Source organism: Pan troglodytes, chromosome 13 (assembly GCF_028858775.2).
Source record: "Pan troglodytes isolate AG18354 chromosome 13, NHGRI_mPanTro3-v2.0_pri, whole genome shotgun sequence".
NCBI lineage: Eukaryota > Metazoa > Chordata > Mammalia > Primates > Hominidae > Pan > Pan troglodytes.
The window spans coordinates 62,442,388-62,462,413 of NC_072411.2; the positions used below are offsets into that span (position 1 = coordinate 62,442,388).

The window sequence follows — 20,026 nt, forward strand, 5'->3', positions numbered from 1 at the left end:
CATCCACCCACACAGTGACAGGCCAGATCTTTCTGTTCCTATTCAGGCATAGAGTAATTTCCACATGTGCTCATCTCACAAACTGTCTCCATCCTTACTTTAGTTGACGTGATTGTTTGTGGCAAAAATTTCAGAAAACAGCTGTCCTGGTCAACCCAATGACCTCATTTTAATCAGAAAGGGTGGAGCACCTCTAGGTGCATCCCTGACACACAGCACTGTCACACACTGACAATTCTTGCTGAGATAATGACTGATAAGTATACCTAACTTCACACCCTGGATGTGTTCTGGAAAAATTTGATATGAGCAAATCCATGTTTTAAATGTGATGAGGAAACACAATTTTTAAAGAAAGCCTGAGAAAAATACCAGAAAACGCTGTGCCCTGCAAAATATGCATGAAATACATAAATGCTATTGTTACAAAGAGAGGTTCCAGTGCTCAAAGATATTAAACAATCTAGTTGGTAATGATAAACATACCTAAACAAAAGCTTAAAAAACAACTCAGCAGGATGGGCGTGGTGGCTCATGCCTGTAATGCCAGCACTTCGGGAGGCCAAGGCAGGTGGATCACCTGAGGTCAGGAGTTCAAAACCAGCCTAGCCAACATGGCAAAACCCCATCTCTACTAAAAATACAAAAATTAGCCAGGCGGGGTGGCACACACCTGTAGTCCCAGCTACTCAGGAGGCTGAGGCAGGAGAATCGCTTGAACCCAGGAGGTGGAGGTTGCAGTGAGCCAAGTTTGCACCACTGCATTCCAGCCTAGGCAACAGAGCAAGACTCTGTCTCAAAAAAAAAAAAAAAAAAAAAAGGTAAAAAACCCTCAGTAATTAACCAACAATCACATAATGAGGAATCCTTTTATAATGAAAATTACTAGCTTTTTTTTTTTTTTTTTCAATCAATCCATCTAAGATGTGTCCCCTGTATTCTGGCGGGGAGGGGAGGAGAGGAAAATTTTAACAAAAACCTGAAGGTTGAGAACAACTAAAGAGAGGCCCCTCTAATAAAACATATGTACATCTTTAAATTCTTACATAAGACTCAAGAAACTTAAGTTTTAATGCTCCTTCATATTCTTACAGAATTGCAGCTCTGTAATAGCTTTCAAAACAAACTTACAAATGGGCAAGAATATTACAAGAACTCACTCCCATTCCCTAGAGGTAACCTGATACCTTAATGGGTACTGGTGCAACCCATCCCTTTCTCAAGACAACAGGCATTATTGCTTTTCCACTCCACCCACTTACACACCCCAAGTGAGATGTGGTGGATGAAATCCATCACATCAGAATTGTTCTAATGTAATAAAGAGCAGGAACTTTAGAAAAAAAAAGAGATCATCTGCCTGGAAGAGGTAGACCTTGAATTTCAACTTAAAGAAGAGAGGGACACAAACTTGAAGATAGGACGCTGTAGTTCTGTGGCCATTTGTGATAGCCTAACAAAAGCTTGGAGGAGAGGAAGGAAAGACTTCAGAAAGAAAGGAAGGGATCAAGACTGATGGCTCATGCCTGTAATCTCAACACTTTGGAAGGCCAAGGCAGGAGGATCACTTGAGGCCAGAAGTTTGAGATCAGTGTGGGCAGCATGGTAAGACCTTGTCACTATGAAAAAAAATTTTTTTTAATTAGCCGACTGTGGTGGCACACGCCTGTGGCCCCAGCTACACAGAAGGCTGAGGTGGGAAGATTGCTTAAGCCCAGGAGGTTGAGGCTGCAGTGAGCCATGTGCATGCCACTGCACTCCAGCCTGGGCTGAGACCCAGTCTCAAAAAAAAAAAAAAAAAAAAAAAAAAAAGCAACGAGGAACTTTTGGCTGGAATGGCAGGTATGAACTTGCACAAAGCAGAGGATGGGAAGAAAGGGGCAGTCACTCAGGATCCTTGAAGGCTATGGACACTGCCATAGCCATTAACATATTTAAGCTATTAATATTTCTGTAAAGAAATATCTTCTAACTGCAAGTTAAAAACAACCACCAAAAAAAAAAAAAAAAAAAAATAGCATTTCCATATACATTATGTACAACAGAGCCACCAATATAATACTTCTGCTATGGAAGCTAATGTGACCACAAGTGAGTCATGAAGTATTTTGCATTTATTTCAGGTTCAACAACGTGCCCAGTTGATGAATTTTGCCTAAATTGAATGTCTCTGGTACCACATTGTTATGGGGTGAATTGTATGCACCCAAGAAGACAGACTGGAGTCCTAACCCCCGGTACCTTGGAATGTGACCTTATTTGGAGACAGGGTTTTTACAGAGGAAATCAAGTTAAAATGAGGCCCTAATCTAGTATGACTGGTAGCTTATTAAAATGAGAAGTTTGGACACAGACAGGCAGGCACACAGACAGAATGTCATGTGAAGACGAGTTATGTTGCCACAAGTCAACTACTAGAAGCTAAGAGAGAAGCCTGGAATGGATCCTTCCCTGGCACCTTCAGAGGGAGCATGGCCCCGCTGACACCTTGAACTCAGAATGCTAGCCTCCAAAACTGAGAAAATTAGTTTCTGTGTTTAAGAAACACAGTTTGTAGAACTTTGTTATAGCAGCCCTAGCAAACTAATACTCAGGTGCTTCGGTAGTCTGCTTGGGCCAGGTTGTCCTGTTGACTAGTAAAACACACATTTTGCCATAAAATATTTTTTAAAGAAAAACATTAATATTTTGCTTCCATGATGCAATTACTATTTTACCATGGCCTTCTGTCTCACCATTTCAGAATTATGGATAAGTCTTAGGGATTCAAAACAAAAATAACCAATGTAGGGCTGGGCACAGTGGCTCATGCCTGTAATCCCAGCACTTTGGGAAGCCAAGATGGGCAGACCACCTGAGGTCAGGAGTTCGAGAGCAGCCTGGCCAACATGGCGAAACCCTGTCTCCACTAAAAATACAAAAATTAGCCGGGCGTGGTGGCACATGCTTGTAGTCTCAGCTACTCGGGAGGCTGAGGCAGGGAGGCGGAGGTTGCACCAAGCTGAGATCGCACCACTGCACTACAGCCTGGGGCGCAGAGGGAGACTCCATCTCCAAAAAAAATAACCAAATTAATTAATTAAATAATAACCAATGTAGTAACGATTACACAGATATGTGAAGGATGCTTCCCCAAATAAAACCAAGCAAAAGAACTATCTAGTCAAGATTGAGCTCTTAATCCAAAACCTTTTAACCAAACCTATGAATCAGACCTACCTTCACTTGGTTTTATTTTGTACCTACCTATACTGATGGTGCTAATAAGTACTATCTGGTTTGGGTTTCATTTTCTTTCAAGTCCTTCTGTGCATCTTCTGGTAAAAGTGTCAACAAAGAAGGATCCTACACATCAGGGGTCTGCAAACTATGGTCTGCCGGTCAAACACTGCCTGCAGCTGGCTTTTGTATTTAAAGTTTTATTGAAACACAACCATGCCCATTTGTTTATATATTATCTATGGCTGCTTTCCAGTTACAAAGGCAGTGCTGAGTAATTGTGACAGAGACCTTATGGCCTACAAAGCTTAAAATATTTACTATCTGGCCCTTCACACACACACAAAAACCCCTGCTGATCCCAACTATAGATAGTGTATGAAATATATGAGCAGTTCCCACGTAAACCTTTATTGCTTGTTTCTCTCGATTGTCAATAATCCCAATTCCAGTAGTACTATTTTCCAATCCTATTTCACACATTTCACTAGAGAACAATAAAAAGAGGAAGGGCATTCTAGCACTTTGGGAAGTCAAGGTGGGAGAACTGCTTAAGCTCAGAGTGGCTCAAGACCACTCTGGGCAACATAGTGAGATCTTATCTCTACAAAAAATTAAAAAATTAACTGCATGTGGTGGTGTGTGCCTGCGATCCCAGCTATTTGGGTGGCTAAGGTGGGAGGATTGCTCCAGCTTGGGAGGTGGAGGCTGCAATAAGACATGATTGCACCACTGCACCACACTCCAGCCCGGGCAACAGAGCAAGACCCTGTCTCAAGAAAAAAAAGAGAGAGAGAAAGGACCTCTTAGAATGTTAAATATTACCTTCTTTTTTGCTTAAATTTCTCTTAATGCTCGCCAGTTTTTCTGCACCCCTTTTAAAGAAATAAAACCAAACTCGGCAATGAATTGATGTCAAGAACATGGAAGATATATTTCCTTTTTTCCCCTATTCTAATTTAGTATCCTAATAAGCAGTTTCATAGAGTCAGTTAAAGGGTAGACTAACTCTAAGGTGACAATCAACACAAAACAGCCCATTGAGAACTCTGTTTCTATACAGGAAACAAATCAAATGTACCTGGAAGAAAAATGGTCAAAATTCAGGTAAACTGTAGCATGTCAGCTGCAAATCAGACATGTTCTTACTAGGCACTTCTTAAATATCTGAAGCTCTTATGGCACTAATTTCTAACTTATATAGTTATTTATACACTTGCTCCATACTCTCTCTTAGACTGTAAGGTTGACAACAGGATTACTAATTTGTTATTGCCCTCAGGGCCTAACACAGTTCTTGGCCCATAATGTACTCTAAAATATTGACTGAATGAATGATAATCCAAGCTGAATTTGGTTGAAAATGGCCAAGCTGGCTGGGCGCGGTGGCTCACACCTGTAATCCTAGCAACTTTGGGAGGCTGAGGCGGGCAGATCCCCGAGGTCGGGAGTTTGAGACCAGCCTGACCAACATAGAGAAACCTCGTCTCCACTAAAAATACAAAATTAGCCGGGTGTGGTGGCACATGTCTGTAATCCCAGCTACTCGGGAGGCTGAGGCAGGAGACACACTTGAATCTGGGAGGCGGAGGTTGTGGTGAGCTGAGATCACGCCATTGCACTCCAGCCTGGACAACAAGAGAGACTCCATCTCCAAAAAAAAAAAAAAAAAGAAAACAAGAAAAAGAAAAAAAAAGAAAACAGCCAAGCTTCACTGGCAGTCAGGATCTCTGGGTTCTAGTCCTGGTTTTGTTACAAATAAGCTATGCGATGTCCTCACCTCTAAAATAAGTACTGGGAAAAGCTCATCTCTGGGTCCTTTCGGCCTAGTATACTACACTTCTTTTGTAATAACACATTATATACTGAACATTCCTTCAGATCACTTCATCCGAAACACTAGTATCACATCGCAGAATTCATTCAGGATAAAATTTCATGTTGTATACACCAGAAACAGTTGGTGAGGGAGACCGACAGACTTCCACCCACTTTTCTTTGGACTATGCAACTAAGAACCTTAATATAGATTTTTTTTAAGATGGTACAAGTGAACAATTTAGTCTAGATTACCTATTATAACAAAGGATGATCAAGTGGCCATTCAGAATTTTCAAGAACACATAGCAGTGTGTTCCTCACAGACGAGCCTTCTCCACAGTAGGGTTGTAAAGTCCTAACTGTGGTTTCTTCTATACAGGAACTTACACCTAGAAACCACAGAGTAAATTCTGCATGCTGTAATAAGTCAGGCAGGAAGGGACTGAAAGTATGCAAATTTTTCTACCCACAGCCAATTATATGAGAAAGACAAAACAAATTTAGAGGACAAAAGAATATTCATTATTAGAATGTGTGAGTTTTCCAGATCACTGACATTTTAAACTAGATTGATTTCTCAAGTCAGCTTTCTTGACTTTGTAAATGCTTTAAAAAGCAATAAAACAGGTGGAAAAACTGACCTTAACAGAGGAGAAATTAAAAGCAAAAAAAGAAATGAGAGTTGGCAGATACTAGTTTATTTTGCCTGAAGTTAACATGCAACTTACTATTGCTAAAGGCCTACTCTGTTCAGAGAATGACTTTTTAAACCTCACATAAAAGCAATTCTGAAGTTCTATCAATGATTTTTTAAAAAGATACACTCTTTAACATTCATTAGAAAAACATTAGTGCAAGTGTGTGCCATACTTGGAAAAACAAAGATTTTAAGGTAGGATGGTGAAGCACTAAGTAAAAGTCAGACGATCCAGCTTTTCAAGCTGTGAGAATTTAAACAAATCAATGTTTCTGGATTTTAATTACTCAGGAGTAAATTAAAGGGGTTGAACCGGATAATCTCTAATGTCCTTTCCAACACTAAAATGCAAAAGCTTCTTTTAAATAAGTGGTTCCCAAACTGTTCCAAGAACACAATTAGTAAATATTCTAAAACTAAATTATTCCATGATCAAGTAATTCTAGGAAAACAAATCATGAAGTCAGACAAATATCTCCACTGTAGGACTTCTTGAAGACTTTTTACTGCTAATTTACACTTTTACTCTCCTGGACAATACTACATAGTATGTAGTGTTTCCGAAGTTTCTTTGTAAAATGAGTATTTTAATTCCTTGAACACTTTCAACCTTTAATAGAATCCGTGTATCTTAGTAAGCACAATTAAGGAAAGCAGCTTTGAACAATAAACTTCTGAATTTAAAATCAGATGCTGAAGGCCGGGTGCAGTGGCTCACGCCTGTAATCCCAGCACTTTGGGAGGCCGAGGCGGGCAGATCACGCGGTCAGGAGATCGAGACCATCCTGGCTAACACGGTGAAACCCCGTCTCTACTAAAAATACAAAAAATTAGCCGGGCGTGGTGGCGGGCGCCTGCAGTCCTAGTTACTTGGGAGGCTGAGGCAGGAGAATGGCGTGAACCCGGGAGGCGGAGCTTGCAGTGAGCTGAGATCGCGCCACTGCACTCCAGCCTGGGTGACACAGCGAGACTCCGTCTCAAAAAAAAAAAAAAAAAAAAAAAAATCAGATGCTGAAAGAAGGAAAATGCTCACATAATAGTCGAGGGCATCTATTTCAGAAACTGTAATAACATCTCCATAGTGTTTACATATCATAAAGCACTTTATCTTACATTAACTCTTTTGACCCTTAACCCTGAGAAGCAAGGACAAATATAATAATCCTCACAAGTCTTTCTCATCACAAGGATTTTCGGCTAGTGAACAGAATGATCACAATTTTCTTCCACGATTATAACCGTAGGCTTTCCTTGACCCTTCCTCCAAAATCCTCTTTTGTATACAAACTGACCTGTTAGGAGACACCCCAAGGAAGGAGGGAAGCATCCAGAGTACCTGTGCCAGGTAATGTGCCACGTGCTGTCACCCAGATGATGTCATGTAATCATCTCAATAACACTGAGTAACTATTATCCCTGGTTTTGCTGCCAAGGAAATTAAGACCCAGAAAGTTTAAGAAATGTCCCTTCGAGTGATAAGAGCTGGGATCCACACCAATGTCCACCTTTTTTTCTTTAAAAGCAACCTGTGTTTTGAAATGGTTTGATAGTGAAATTTTTTTAAATGGACGTTGGCCATGTGGTTCAGTTGAAAAAAATTAACACTTTATTTTGGTTTGTGTTTCATGGTTTGTGGAATCTGTTTGAAATATGATTTGATTTACACAAATATTACAACAGTAGTTAGAGGGAGGTGTAATTTATACAAGAACTTCATCTTAATAATTATAACCACCTGAGTTCTTACTAGGTGCCAGACAGACCCATATGTACTATCTCATTTAATCCTCCAAACAACTCCACAAGGAAGGATCCCAGGACTATTCTACCTTGAAGGCTTTTACCTCAGAACTTCCTCTCTGAAGCAGCCTGTTTCACCTCTCTCTCCCAGGGACTTTTCTTTTTATCTTTTTTTTTTTTTTTTTTTTGAGACGAAGGAAGTCTCACTCTGTTGCCTAGGCTGGAGTACAGTGGCACCATCTCAGCTCACTGCAACCTCCGCCTCCCGGGTTCAAGCAATTCTCCTGCCTCAGCCTCCTGAGTGGCTGGGATACAGGCAGGCGCCACCAAGCCCGGCTGATTTTTGTATTTTTAGTAGAGACGGGGTTTCACCATGTTGGTCAGGCTGGTCTCGAACTCCTGACCTCGTAATCCGCCCACCGTGGCCTCCCAAAGTGCTGGGATTACAGGCGTGAGCCACCGCGCCCAGCCGTAGGCAATGTCTACCTGCGCATGCACGTGGCACTCTCTGCCCGAGGTCCGGGGACTTTCCCCTAGGCGGAAGGATCTTATCAGAATCTCCATGCCCCACCCTATACCAAAAGCTCATTGTCTTTCTTGATTTCACGTTTCCTTAGCCTTTGGAACAGTGCTCTCAATTTTCAGAGCATACTCATCTTACCAATGTCAAACCCTATATAAACCCATTATCCAGATGCTTTCCCTTACTTATTGCTCGTGGAGGGTCAGGATACCATGCCAACTCGTACCTCTGAACTCCCATGGCTCCTTACTACTGCTTGAGTCATCCTTGCACTCATTTCTGTTTGAATGCTCACCAAATTCCCAAGAGCATTATTCCAAATCTTTTGTCATACTCCTTAAACTGAAAATCCCATCTTTTTTATTTTACAGAATCTGAACAGACAGCCTCGCCTCCTTACTGAATCCTAAGCTTTCATAAAAAGGTGAGCTTCACTGGCCTTCCTGCCTTCTCTAGCATAACCCATTTTCTCCTTCCTGTAATCACTGTCAGGAAGACTTCTGAGGAGCCCTTTCCTGTAAGACTAATCCTGCCTCAACCTTTCATAAAAGTAAGCCCTATTTCCAAATATTCCCTCTTTTTTCTAGCACCTTGCTTTACCTACAAACACAGATGCTGAAATAATCTTGTCTCTAGGCTGTCACTTGAAATTTTCAGGAAAAAAACTCTCTCTTTGGGTCTGACTTTCCTAAAGACACACCCTCTTCATTCATTCACTCTTTAAACCCTTTGGAATGTGCTTCCCTCACCCCTGTCTCCACCCTCCTTTCCTGCCCCACTACACACACAGGACTCCACTGAGACTTCTGTTTTAAAAGTTTACAAAGACCTCCCAATGGGTATTTCCAATGGCCCTTTACTAGGCTTTTGTCTTTCTTGACCTCTTGGCAACATTTAATGGAGCTGACCACCTCTTCTTAAAACTTTGTTCTCCTTGGCTTCTGTGACACTCTCCGGATTCTCTCAGTTTTGTGCCACTTCTTTCCTCCCACTTTGCCTAAGGCTCCCCCCTACTCCTGCCCAATATAGAATCTGTGCTCCCTGAAGTCTGTCCCATCTCTTGTCTTGACACATTCTCTCCTCGGAGTGCTTTAATCCATTCCCAGTGCTCCACCTATTAAATCTGAGAAGTTTCTGTGCTTCTTCCCCAGAGCTCCGGTTCTCTAACTGCTTGCTAGAAATTTCTGCCTGGGATGGCAAGTGGGAAGAATAATGTGTAATTCATGTGGACAAGTTAAAATGGCCAAACCAAACTCACTGCCTTTCCCCCAGAAACTCTTATTTTGGTAGGCTGAATACTCTAAACCACTCACCACTATATCTGCCCATCTTCCATATTCCTTTGAGGTGGGAGATGTTTTAATATAACCAATGTACTTGTTAGACTATAGATATTAAAGGTGACTGTATAGTTATGAATGACGTATATTACCAAGAATGAAATTTGCCATATAACAATGTGTTTGAGAAGATCCAGGACAAACACGAAAATCCATGCAGACATGTGAGGCAGCTTCTACTCTGACTTCAAGGTAATCTCAAGGGAGCGGTAAAGAAATGCTTACAACCATCTCCCCAACCAAAATAACTTCTTAAAGTGGTTTTCACTAGGGGTGTGTGATTAGCCATTTAGGCTGGACGATTCTTCCTTATGAGAAACTGAGCTGGACACTGCAGGATATTAAGTATCCCTGGTGTCTGGACACTAGTATCAGAATTCAACAATCCCTCTCCAATTTATTTTAATAGCAAAATAATAACAGTAATAATAATAATGATGATGATGATGTGGAAAATCCCTGTAATAGAAAGGCTGGGTTTTTCCTCATCACTGAGCCCCAGAGCAAAAAAGGTTGCAGTAACTTTTCATTTTCCCAATCATTTAAGACTAGAAGCCTAGGATGGTCTATTCCCGAGACCTTCCCCTCCCCATCCAGCCAGTCACCAGCCAAATCTTGTCAATTCTTTCTACACAATATCTTGAATCCATTCTATTTAATACATTCACACTGCCACATTTTACATCTTTATTTCAACTGAGACAATACCTTCTAAACTCAGGCTCTGCTCTCACCCATTTTAGCAAGCTTGCTCCTATTGACCTCTGTTCTTCAAACTCTACCCTGCAGTCAACCTAACCTGACCTACCCACTACTTCCCTCATAAAGCCCATGTTTTCTATCTTCAAATCTTTGCTGAATCAATGTTCTTTTTACCTGAAATGTCGCCTTCCATGATGCAACCAATTATCCTGTCTCCTGAGTTAGAAATTTTGTTCAAGTTCTTCTCCCTCTCCTTCCAAATGCAGTCACGAAAACTTTTGGAGGACACAGATCCCTCTGACAAATGGATGAAAGCTATGAATCTCTACCAAAGAAATAGCCAATGTATGCACATTTTGCATACAATTTTAAGGGCTTCCTGTATTTCAGTATCTATAAAATTTGGTCACTCCTCCTGCCTACAATTTAACTGACTTCTTTTGGGTCCTCACTAGCTCTCAGCAGTTTTAACAACTAGCTAGCTGGTTTCCCTGCCCAGTTTCTCCCCTAATGTGCACCAGTATTATCGCCTGCATGCCACCAGTTTACTTCGCAAAGATTCCTGTCTGCTTTTTTTTTTTTTAAATCACTTACACCTACAACTCAATTAATTATAACTCAATGTTTCTGAGCCCCTCTTAAACTTTCAGTTTAAACAAAAGAACTATTCACTGTCTTAGAATTGGTCTGATACATTTAACATATAAAACTGAGAATACAAAATAGAGCCAAAGTACTTTCTAGAATATCTGAATTGGCAGGGTTGGGTTGATCACAAATGGTCTTCCAAAAAGGATTTATAGGCAGTTCTCCAAAGAGGAGAGAGACAAAGAGATTTTGTCTTAGAACAGAGAAAGAAAATGCTGGACGATAGGACTGATAACTAAGAAAAAAAGGGGGAGATTTAAGAATCTGAGATAATTCAAAACAATGAGGCTACATATTTGCTCCCAACCTACACAGCACCAAAACAATGAGACTGGAACCGATTTTGCAAAGTGATACATCAACTAGCAAAGTAAGAAACAAACAAGGTAAGAGTGCTTTCTTCTCTCTTAGCCCCTACTTCCCCTTCCCTCTCTTCAGCACTCCCTGCTCCTCCCCCCTCTTGCTCTGGAGCTTTGCAGCCTCTGCAGTGCACACCTAAAACTCCCCAGACACACTGAAAACTCCCCTGGGTTATACACTAACAGCTGCTTCTACAATGCTGACATTATCTGTACCTTGTACTTCTTACAGAAATCCTTACTCTTCCATTATACATTAAAGAAACCTCTAAAGAAGCCACACCTCCCACTGCACGGCCCTTTCAAATAGGGAAAAGCTTGCACATGTATCTCGGAACTGGAAATTAAATTAAATTAAATTTAAAAAACAAAAGAAACAAAATGAAAAATACAAACATATATATGAGGAAAAAAAAAAAAAAGAAGCTAAGAGCCAAAAAGCAAGTTTGCAATGAAGACAATCATATGTATTCATAATAAAATAAACCCAAAGGATTCCAACATAGGTAGAACAGTCTTGGCTTGTCACATTTAATACAGAAATTAAATGTGGAGAAAATTTATCTGTCCACAAAACAGCTGTAAGTCAAATGAAAACAGGTGATTGTGATAATGCCTCTATATTTAGAATATTTAGAACAGCTACTCTCCTGAAAAGTAATCTAGAATATGAAATTTCATATATATAGCTACGTTTCCCCCTCACTAACTCATGTACATAAATTTGTGCCTTAAAAATGTTTCAAAAAGTACAGAAGGCATATTTAAAATATGTATAAAAAATAGGAAAATTTTAAGTTATTAAGTTAAAAAGTATCTGTCAGAAACAAGTGATTTCTAAAAAGGTAGGACAGGAGTTTGCAGGAAACAAAAATAATACATAAAGAATAGGAAAGGACCACCCCTCAAAACTCAGGCATTAGAAACAAGCAGTACCTTCATGTGTGATTGAAATTCTCAAAATGAATTCTTTGCAATTTCACCACAATTTTGAGACATTTAAAAAATACAATTTTCTAGGTTTCGTTTTGTTTTGTTTTTTCACTGTCTTTTTCTTGATAACCAAAGGACTGCATGCTCATTGTGGGGGACAAGAGAGACTGGATGGTTGAAAAAAATGTAAAGGATCATAAAAAACAGTCATTTGTGATTCTATAGCAGAGGAAGCCATTTGTTAATATTTTGGCATATTTCCTTCCAGTTTTTAAAAATACATTTTTGAGATTGTATTGCATATACAATTGACAAACAAAAGATAATCTTCTCTAGTTTACATTACACTGTTATGAAATTCCGTATGTTTAAATGAATAAAGTGGAGCCAACATAGATTTCTATGTATTAGGGTACTGTTCTGCGTAACACCAAGTTTCTTGCTGCTGCTGTCGTTATAGTAAGTGTTAAGTCCCAACAGTTATATTGATTTTTTATTTTAGTCCAGGATTTCATTTGCTCCATTTAATTCTTTCACCTTATCCTAATTCCAGGAAATGCTTTCTTCCTTTCCTCACAGTGTGTTCTATACTATTTTAAAGTTTACGCCAAGATTTTAGAATGTGTTAAGCAAAGCATTCTGTACAGATGCGAGTTTAAAAACAAACACCCACTAAACACCTACAGATGTCCAAGGACAAAAAAAATGTTTATTTTTCTGAGTAATGCAAAGACGATATCTTTGAAAATCAAATACACAAACAAGACAAAGGAAAGAATTCAGGAAATAATTGTGCATATACTAATAATCAAATCTGTTTTCCAGCAAATTAAAAAGTAGCATTTTTCACTGATAAGAATGATCAATGCTCTTTTTACCTTCCTAATATATTTGCATGAAATAAAGAAGAAAGGATTGAAAGTCTTCCCCAGAGAGGAAGCAAATTCTGCTATCGAGGGCATAAACCATGACCAACTGTTTAAAAATATGGTGGGATCCACTTTTCTACTTCTTGGTACTTTCTTTTTTTAAAAAAATGTGGTTGAGAATTTCATTTTCAACCTCAGGTCCTTACCCTTTTTCAGGCTGCCCCTCACTCTAAACACAGTCCATTCTTAGAGGCTGTAAACACGGTCCATTCTTAGGCGACTGTGTCAAGGTCTCCCTAGACCACACAGAAGTCTCCTAGGACCACCCGCTGTTGCTTGCTCTGTGGGGACATTAATAATAGCACCTTAGAAGGATTAACAACAACAACCCTGTGAAGTGGGCACTATTATCTTTACTTAGCAGAAACTCAGACTTAGGGAGGTTAAGTGAAAAAGCATGCAAATGGTAGAGCCAGAACTTAAGCCATAGTCTTTCAATTAGGTAGAGTGCAGGCGGAAGCATGGACCAAATGGTTCAAGGAGGTAAAATGTGAAACGTGCGTTATCAGGGCCTAAGGAATATGCTAAGGGGCAAACTTTTCAGTGGAAAAAGTAATAGTATGTCTTATTATCATGATTTTTTTTATAACGAGTTTTAAAAAGCGAATTGGATTTCCCTGAGAGAGGGCTGCTAGATTTAGCAAATTCAAAAATGCAGTATGATGAAAATCTGGGACATACTTATACTAAAAAATTATTCACTGTTTATCTGAAATTCAAATTTAACTCAGTGTCTAGTATGTCATCTGTGAAAGCCTTTATAAAACAAACAAAAAAACACTAATACATTCAAGAGCTACAATTCCCACATCTGAAATCTGGACACTGTGGGCCACATGTCTTTGGGAGGCCAAGTAAAGGGAAGTGTAGTGAGGCCACAGCTGTTCTTGACGGGCTTTCTTTTTCCTAGTAGCAGACACAGCTCTTGACTCCAGGGACCTAGCTTTCACCACGTAGGCCACTTAATGTCACTGCCTCAAAACTCCAGACCTTCTCTATATGGATGCTATGAAGATTAAATATGACTGAGGTTTATACATCCTTAAAATATTTATTTATTGGGTGAGTACTTTATAAATATATTCTCAGAAACCTGGATCAGATAGACTCTTACCCTCCTAAGAAAGGTCTCAAAAATAAAAGTACTAATATATGGTGAGCCCAGTTGACAGTAATCTCTAAAAATAAGGAAAAGCAAAAAACTAGAAGTATGTTCAAAACCTGAAGTGAACTATGGAACATGTAATGAGATGCCAAAACGGTCCCTAGTAGAAAAAGTGGACAATCACGATGAATTGTACAGTTTTCAAATGGCTATGTATGGGTAGATTTTAAAATATCATCATCATGACTCATAGATCCTACCTGACCACAAATACACAGAGATAACATAACATAAAAATGGGCCAATACCTTACTTATACATACCAATTTACCTTTCTGCTACTCTCCACTAAACCTCCAATCTCTGTAGCTTGAAGACGTTTACTTTCTTTAAAACAACAACAAATTGGGACTGTTTCAGGCAGTGTTCATTTAAATATCTTCTATGCACAAGTTTAATCTTCAAACTTTAACAAAACCCAATCTACTAAACACAAATTGCTGTGAACAGAAACTGCCTGAAGAGGATTAATCAACAGCTTTGTATGTCATCCTCTAAACAAGGCCACACACTGAATCACTGTTGAGTTCCTCACGTGCAGCTACACCCAGTTAATCTTGAAGAAGGCAGTAAACTATGTAAATCTACTTAAACTGGGAAGATAAGTACTTCCCTCATCAAAAGTTAGCAACATTTAACAAGTACAACTATTGGAGGGCAAGACCATTAAACACACACAGATATAAACACACACATACACACACACAGAAAAATTTTGCATTCACTCCCCTACCTCCAAAACCCTACTGGAAACCACTAGGACAACATACTGCTTAGCAAAAAAGGCCTTCCTACATGCCACGATGTGCAGAAACCAAAGTATGGTTGGTTTGTAACTTAACTACCTCAAGAAAGCAGTTCCAAAATGGAAGGAAACAGGAAGAGGAGTAGCTAATAAAAGAATTCAAGAAACAACACAAAGGAAAAATGAAAATACCAATTTTCTATATCTAAAAGCCTTTGAGTATAAATCACTTTTTTTGTTTCAAAACACACTAAAATATTTTCATAGCTACAAAAGTCCTGATAAATGGTTTCATTTTGGTTTTTGGGGTGCTCTTTTCATACAATCAGATTGGATTTGCTTAATGAACACCATATACTTCAAAGTCACAGTCAACAGTAATAGAACGTACACATTTGTCCACTGAGACTTGAACCAATCATCTTTATTTAGATACTGCCTACTCGGTTATCACTCCATTCAAAAGCTTCTCACTTTGACTTGCGCTGAGCAGGTGTATTTCTAATGTGCTCACAGGCCTGTGAGGCAGGAAAATCCTGTTGATCCCAGATGATGCCAGAGATCAGTACTCCCTGATGCCCTAGCTACACTACGTGGGGGCAGGTGAGAGATGAGTACCAACCACTGCTGCTTTAACTGAAACTAGCTCACTCCTACACAGTCGGCCCTCCGTATAAAGAGGTTCTGCATCCGCCTACTGTGGATTAAAAATATTTCGGGGAAAAGCAATAAAAATAGCAATAAAACAATTTGAAAATAATACTGTATAACAATTATTTACATAGCATCTACATAGTATCAGGTATTATAAGTAATCTAGAGATTAAAGAATACGAGAAGATGTACATAGGTTATATACAAATACTACGCAATTTTATATCAGGACCTTGAGCCATCCTGGAACCAATCTTCCTCGGATGCTGAGAGATGACTGTATATGTAAAATGTAAAAAGCTTTAAGAGTTGTACAATCATTCAGTACAGCCACATTTTTATATCAATGCTGCTTCCAAACATCACAAACTTACCATCTGTATCATCCATTTGCTTCATCATTCACCTCCTAGCTCACAAGTTCTCCCTCCCCAAAAAGGTGGGAGGAATCCCTAAACTGGACTTCTGAGATTAGAAGGGTGATGGGCGATGATGCAGATAAGTTCTCTATGGGTTGCTATTGAGCAGTACATGTAGGCAGGCAGCCGTAGTGTGGTGGCTTGGAAGGGAGTGACTGTCAGGGTTCAAATCCTGGCTCTGCACTTTGAGTTGAATAGACTTTGGGCAATTTGCTTAATCTATGCCTCAGTGTTCTTAATTGTAAAATGGATATACAAATATTGCCTGCCTCACAGGGCTTTTAAGATGACTAAATGAGTTAATCTGCCAAAAACATTCAGAACAGCAATCAGCAGGTAGTGAAGTACTCAATGAAAGTTAGCTACTACTACTATGTATGTATAATGCAAGTGTGATTCCGAACCATTACGGTGTTTTTTCCAAAGGTGACTGTAAAGTATTCCTTACATTCCATTTTTTTTTTCTGGCAAATTAGCTGAGATCAGCTCTAACAGCTGATTATGTATTTCTAGACTAAAATCAAACTGCATCATATACCTAAAATCTGCCAATTCTTTCATCAAAATGAACAAACTAATATGAACTGCAAGGTTGAAGCTTAACATCACAAAACCTTATAAAAAGCATTAATTAGACTTCCCATTTAGGCTAAGCCAGGATGAGATCACAAAGTCACTCATGGTAACCAGGTCCCCGCGCTGGAAGTGTGCTTTCCCAGTGAATGGCTAAATACTAACAAAAGAAACCTTTGACTCAAATACCACTGGTACCCGGGGTCTTGTGTCTGTATAATGCCTACACATTCATTTCTTTCTTTGCCTATAGAAAAAAGAAAGTCTGTTTGTTTTTCTGATTCAGTCAGCCCTTTTAGTCTTTGAATCTAAGGAGAGCCCTGTGAAAAGAAGAGCATCTTATCAGCGTGCTCCAGACCAGCAGGCTACCCCCCTTCACACACAAAACCTCCAGCCCCTCACAGCCAAAGGCCTCGCCCTCAGAGCCTTTTCCCCATTTCAGAGCTAACACCCCGCCGGGTTTTGACAACAAATAAATGAATACACAAGGTCCTAACATAATTAGCCATCTTTTCAGGTAGAGTGAGGTGGGTGGGGGAGGAGGGGTTGCAAGGGGAATGTTTATTGTAAATTGGCTGCATTTATGAAGTTGATGTAAGTGTACTGGATCCGAGAGCATTTCTTTTAAATGAAGCCACATGAAATGACTTCGAGATGCCTGCTTCTGAATCTTGACTAACTTAGCATATCCTTCAGCCGAGTCATAAATGCAGATTTTATTTATTTAATTAATTAAAGGAAAGAACTTCTTAACCCAGGTAAAAGTTCCATGGACTTCCACATCAAGGGCACACAGACCACGGTGTGTGTTTACTGCCTCTTTAAAGGAAAGTTAACATAGAAAAGAACCAAAGACCAGAAGGCAGAAAACATTTCTTTTCGACACTGCCAAAATACTTGCAAATACACTTACGCTAGGACATACACACAAAAAAGAATGACTCTGACAAGAAGACCTAAACATAATCAATAATCCTGTAAATACCTAAAGGGAAGCCACCAAGCATCCCTGCCATCGGTCGTGATCTTAAGAGAGCCACGGTCTGCATGGAAGGCTACAGTTCGCTTGTATCCTTTTTGGGATAATAACTTAATTGATTTGTCTCAGTGGCTAAGGATGCAGACAAGAGATTTATTATGGAGGAAAAATATCTGCAATCCTGTTTTTGTTTTCTCAACAAGCATCTTGCCACTGACCTCTAAATCAGTTTAACCTTTTCTAAACAGACTTGCACATTTTTTAGATAATTTAAAGCTACGTTTTGTTATTGCTGCTGCTGAAAGGCTCTGTGAGATCTATCACAACATGGCTTCAGTAACCTTCTTTTAAAAACAAAGATGAAAAACAAAAGGCCTCAACTATAAGCTCCCAGCTCCAGTCCTTTTCCCAGCAGGGGATTGTGATCTAACCACTGAAGTGGCTTTCGAGTTCAATCTGTTAAAAAATGTATGAAACGGTATTAAAATAGGAAAGAGCATGTGTATGACTCAGGCATATCCAAGTATCTTCTGCAACTAGGATGTCACAGGATTTCCCTGTGCTACTGAAAACCCTGAGAAAGTGACAGTAGAAGTTCCTGTTTCTTTCTCTTTTTTTCTTTAAATGAGGGGGGCGCGCGCGAACACACACAGACACACACAGAGACACAGACACACACACACAGACACACGTCTTCCGGGTTTCCTACGAATCAGACAGGTTCTCTGAGGTTCCTAGCGAAGACTGCACACCAGCGTGACGACTTATTACCGTACTCCGCTACACACAAAGGTTTCAGGAAAAACCCAAACTTGTTGCAGAGCTGGGTGAAGCCCCCGGCCCGGCGCGCTTCTGCCCTCGCCGGCTCTCCGCTCCTGCCCCTGCCCCTTCCTCCACTTTCCACCCTGCCCGGCCCGGGTGGCGGCGGCGAGGGCATCTCCCCTGCTCAGGTCGCCGGCCGAGCAGTCCCCGCGGCCGCCTTCCTGGGAAACAAGGTCACCGCCCAGCCGGTCCCTCCGAGGAGGCGCGGAGCCCCTGAGCGCGGCCCCCTTTGTAACGCGGGGCTCGCCGACCTCGGCGCGGCATCCCGGCCGCCGCCTCACCTGCTTGCGATAGGGCGTCCGGCAGTTGCTGCTGCCCCCGGGGTTGCCACTGCTGCTGGGGAAGATCATCGCTGCGGGCGGCGGCGGCGGGTGCGGGCGCGGGCGCGGGCGCGGGGCAGCCTCGCCGCGAGGGGGAGGGCGCAAGGAGGGGGCCGGCCGGGCCCGGGGCCGCGGCAGCTCTGGGAACTCCCTCTCGCCGCGCGGCGGCGGCCGGCGGGGGCTGCAGCTCCGCGCTGACTTCCCCTCCGCCCTCGACCTCCGCACTCGCCTAAAAGTATGGCGCGGCAGCGGGCGAGACTCGAGCAGCTCGGGCAGCCGCCGCCCTGCGTGCCATGGACGGGAGTTCGCGCGCGGAGCTGGCGGCGTCGCCGACTCTCCCGGCGGCAGCGGAGGAGCAGCGCCGCCGCGTCCCCACCTACCGCGGCCTCAACCACCGCCCTGAGAGCGCGCCGGCCGGGGGCGGGGAGGCGGCAGCGCACCGCCTCGCGCCGCGCCCAGGCCCACCCGCGCCTCCCCGCCCGCCCGCTGGGCGCGGCGCCTGCCGCCCCATCGCCTGCCCGGCCCCCGCGCTCTCCCTCCCGGGATCGGGGCCGGAGCCGGGGCCGGGCGGCCCGGGGAGCAGCCGGCGCCCCCGCTCTGGTGCAATGGTTGGGTCTGGCTCCCCGCATGCCGCACATTCCTCGGAGTAGCCAACCCCCCTCCTCTGTTCTTTTTCCCCCTCGGTTCTTGCCTAAGCACCAGCGGCAGCTTTGCACCCCGGCTCGAAGCCCCTTTTAAGGTCGTCGCTTCGGGGACCACTCTGGCACCTCGGTCTTCCCTCTCTTCTTCACCTTTCGAACTAGGCCCCCCGCGCCACTCTTCAAGAAAAGGTGTGGACAATCACCCCTACTTCAACGAACACACGACCCTCCCGTCAAACCTCTGCAAATCTCCATCCCCCGATTCACACGCTAAAATTTTAGCAGAGGAAACAGCTCTCCACTCCCCAGCCCCTCACCCAAATACGATCGGTAAAGTTTTGTTTTATCCCTAAGCCAGAGTTCACCAGCTTCCCTTCAAGATGATAATATCAAGGAGCGAAAATCATTTAAGGCCATCGGTTTGGTAAACCTTTCTCCCTAAAAACTGGAACAGTGTAATCCTTCCTTATGTTAATTATTAGATGCGACACAAATGTGTTTTCTTAGGACACAGAAACTCGGCAAAAAAGAGACAAAGGGAGGAGGGTCTTCCCTTTGTTTCCCGATGTAAATGACCTACGGCTGCTCAAGCCGTCCCTTTTCTCGACCACCTTTCCGTGGACGTATGAAGCCCCGAACCTGTGCAGGGCAGAAGGCCTCCACAGCAGCCCGGACTGACAGAGCCTGCGGTCTCTGGATAAGCCACTGGGACGGGCTTGCCATCCTTCAGATTGGCCTATTCCACGGTGACTTTTACAGAATACTATCGCTGCAGTAAATACTACAGAGTTCTTCCT

General features: G+C 42.0%; 1 protein-coding gene across 18 annotated transcripts in view; it reads right to left on the bottom strand.

Moving 5' to 3' along the window:
• The window catches only part of RBMS1 (RNA binding motif single stranded interacting protein 1), a 218,854-nt gene that overhangs the window by 116,529 nt on the left and 82,299 nt on the right, over positions 1-20,026 (bottom strand). For 5 of the 18 annotated variants that reach the window (XM_063791271.1, XM_063791274.1, XM_009443569.5 and 2 more), the window contains exon 1: positions 18,550-18,742. The exons of 10 other annotated variants lie outside the window; for them this stretch is intronic. In XM_063791271.1, the coding sequence (XP_063647341.1) occupies positions 18,550-18,618 (69 nt within the window). In that variant the 5' untranslated portion in view covers positions 18,619-18,742. Of the gene's footprint in view, positions 1-18,549; positions 18,964-20,026 lie in introns of those variants that run through there. 3 more of the 18 variants (XM_054679072.2, XM_063791275.1, XM_063791272.1) reach the window with 1 other exon arrangement.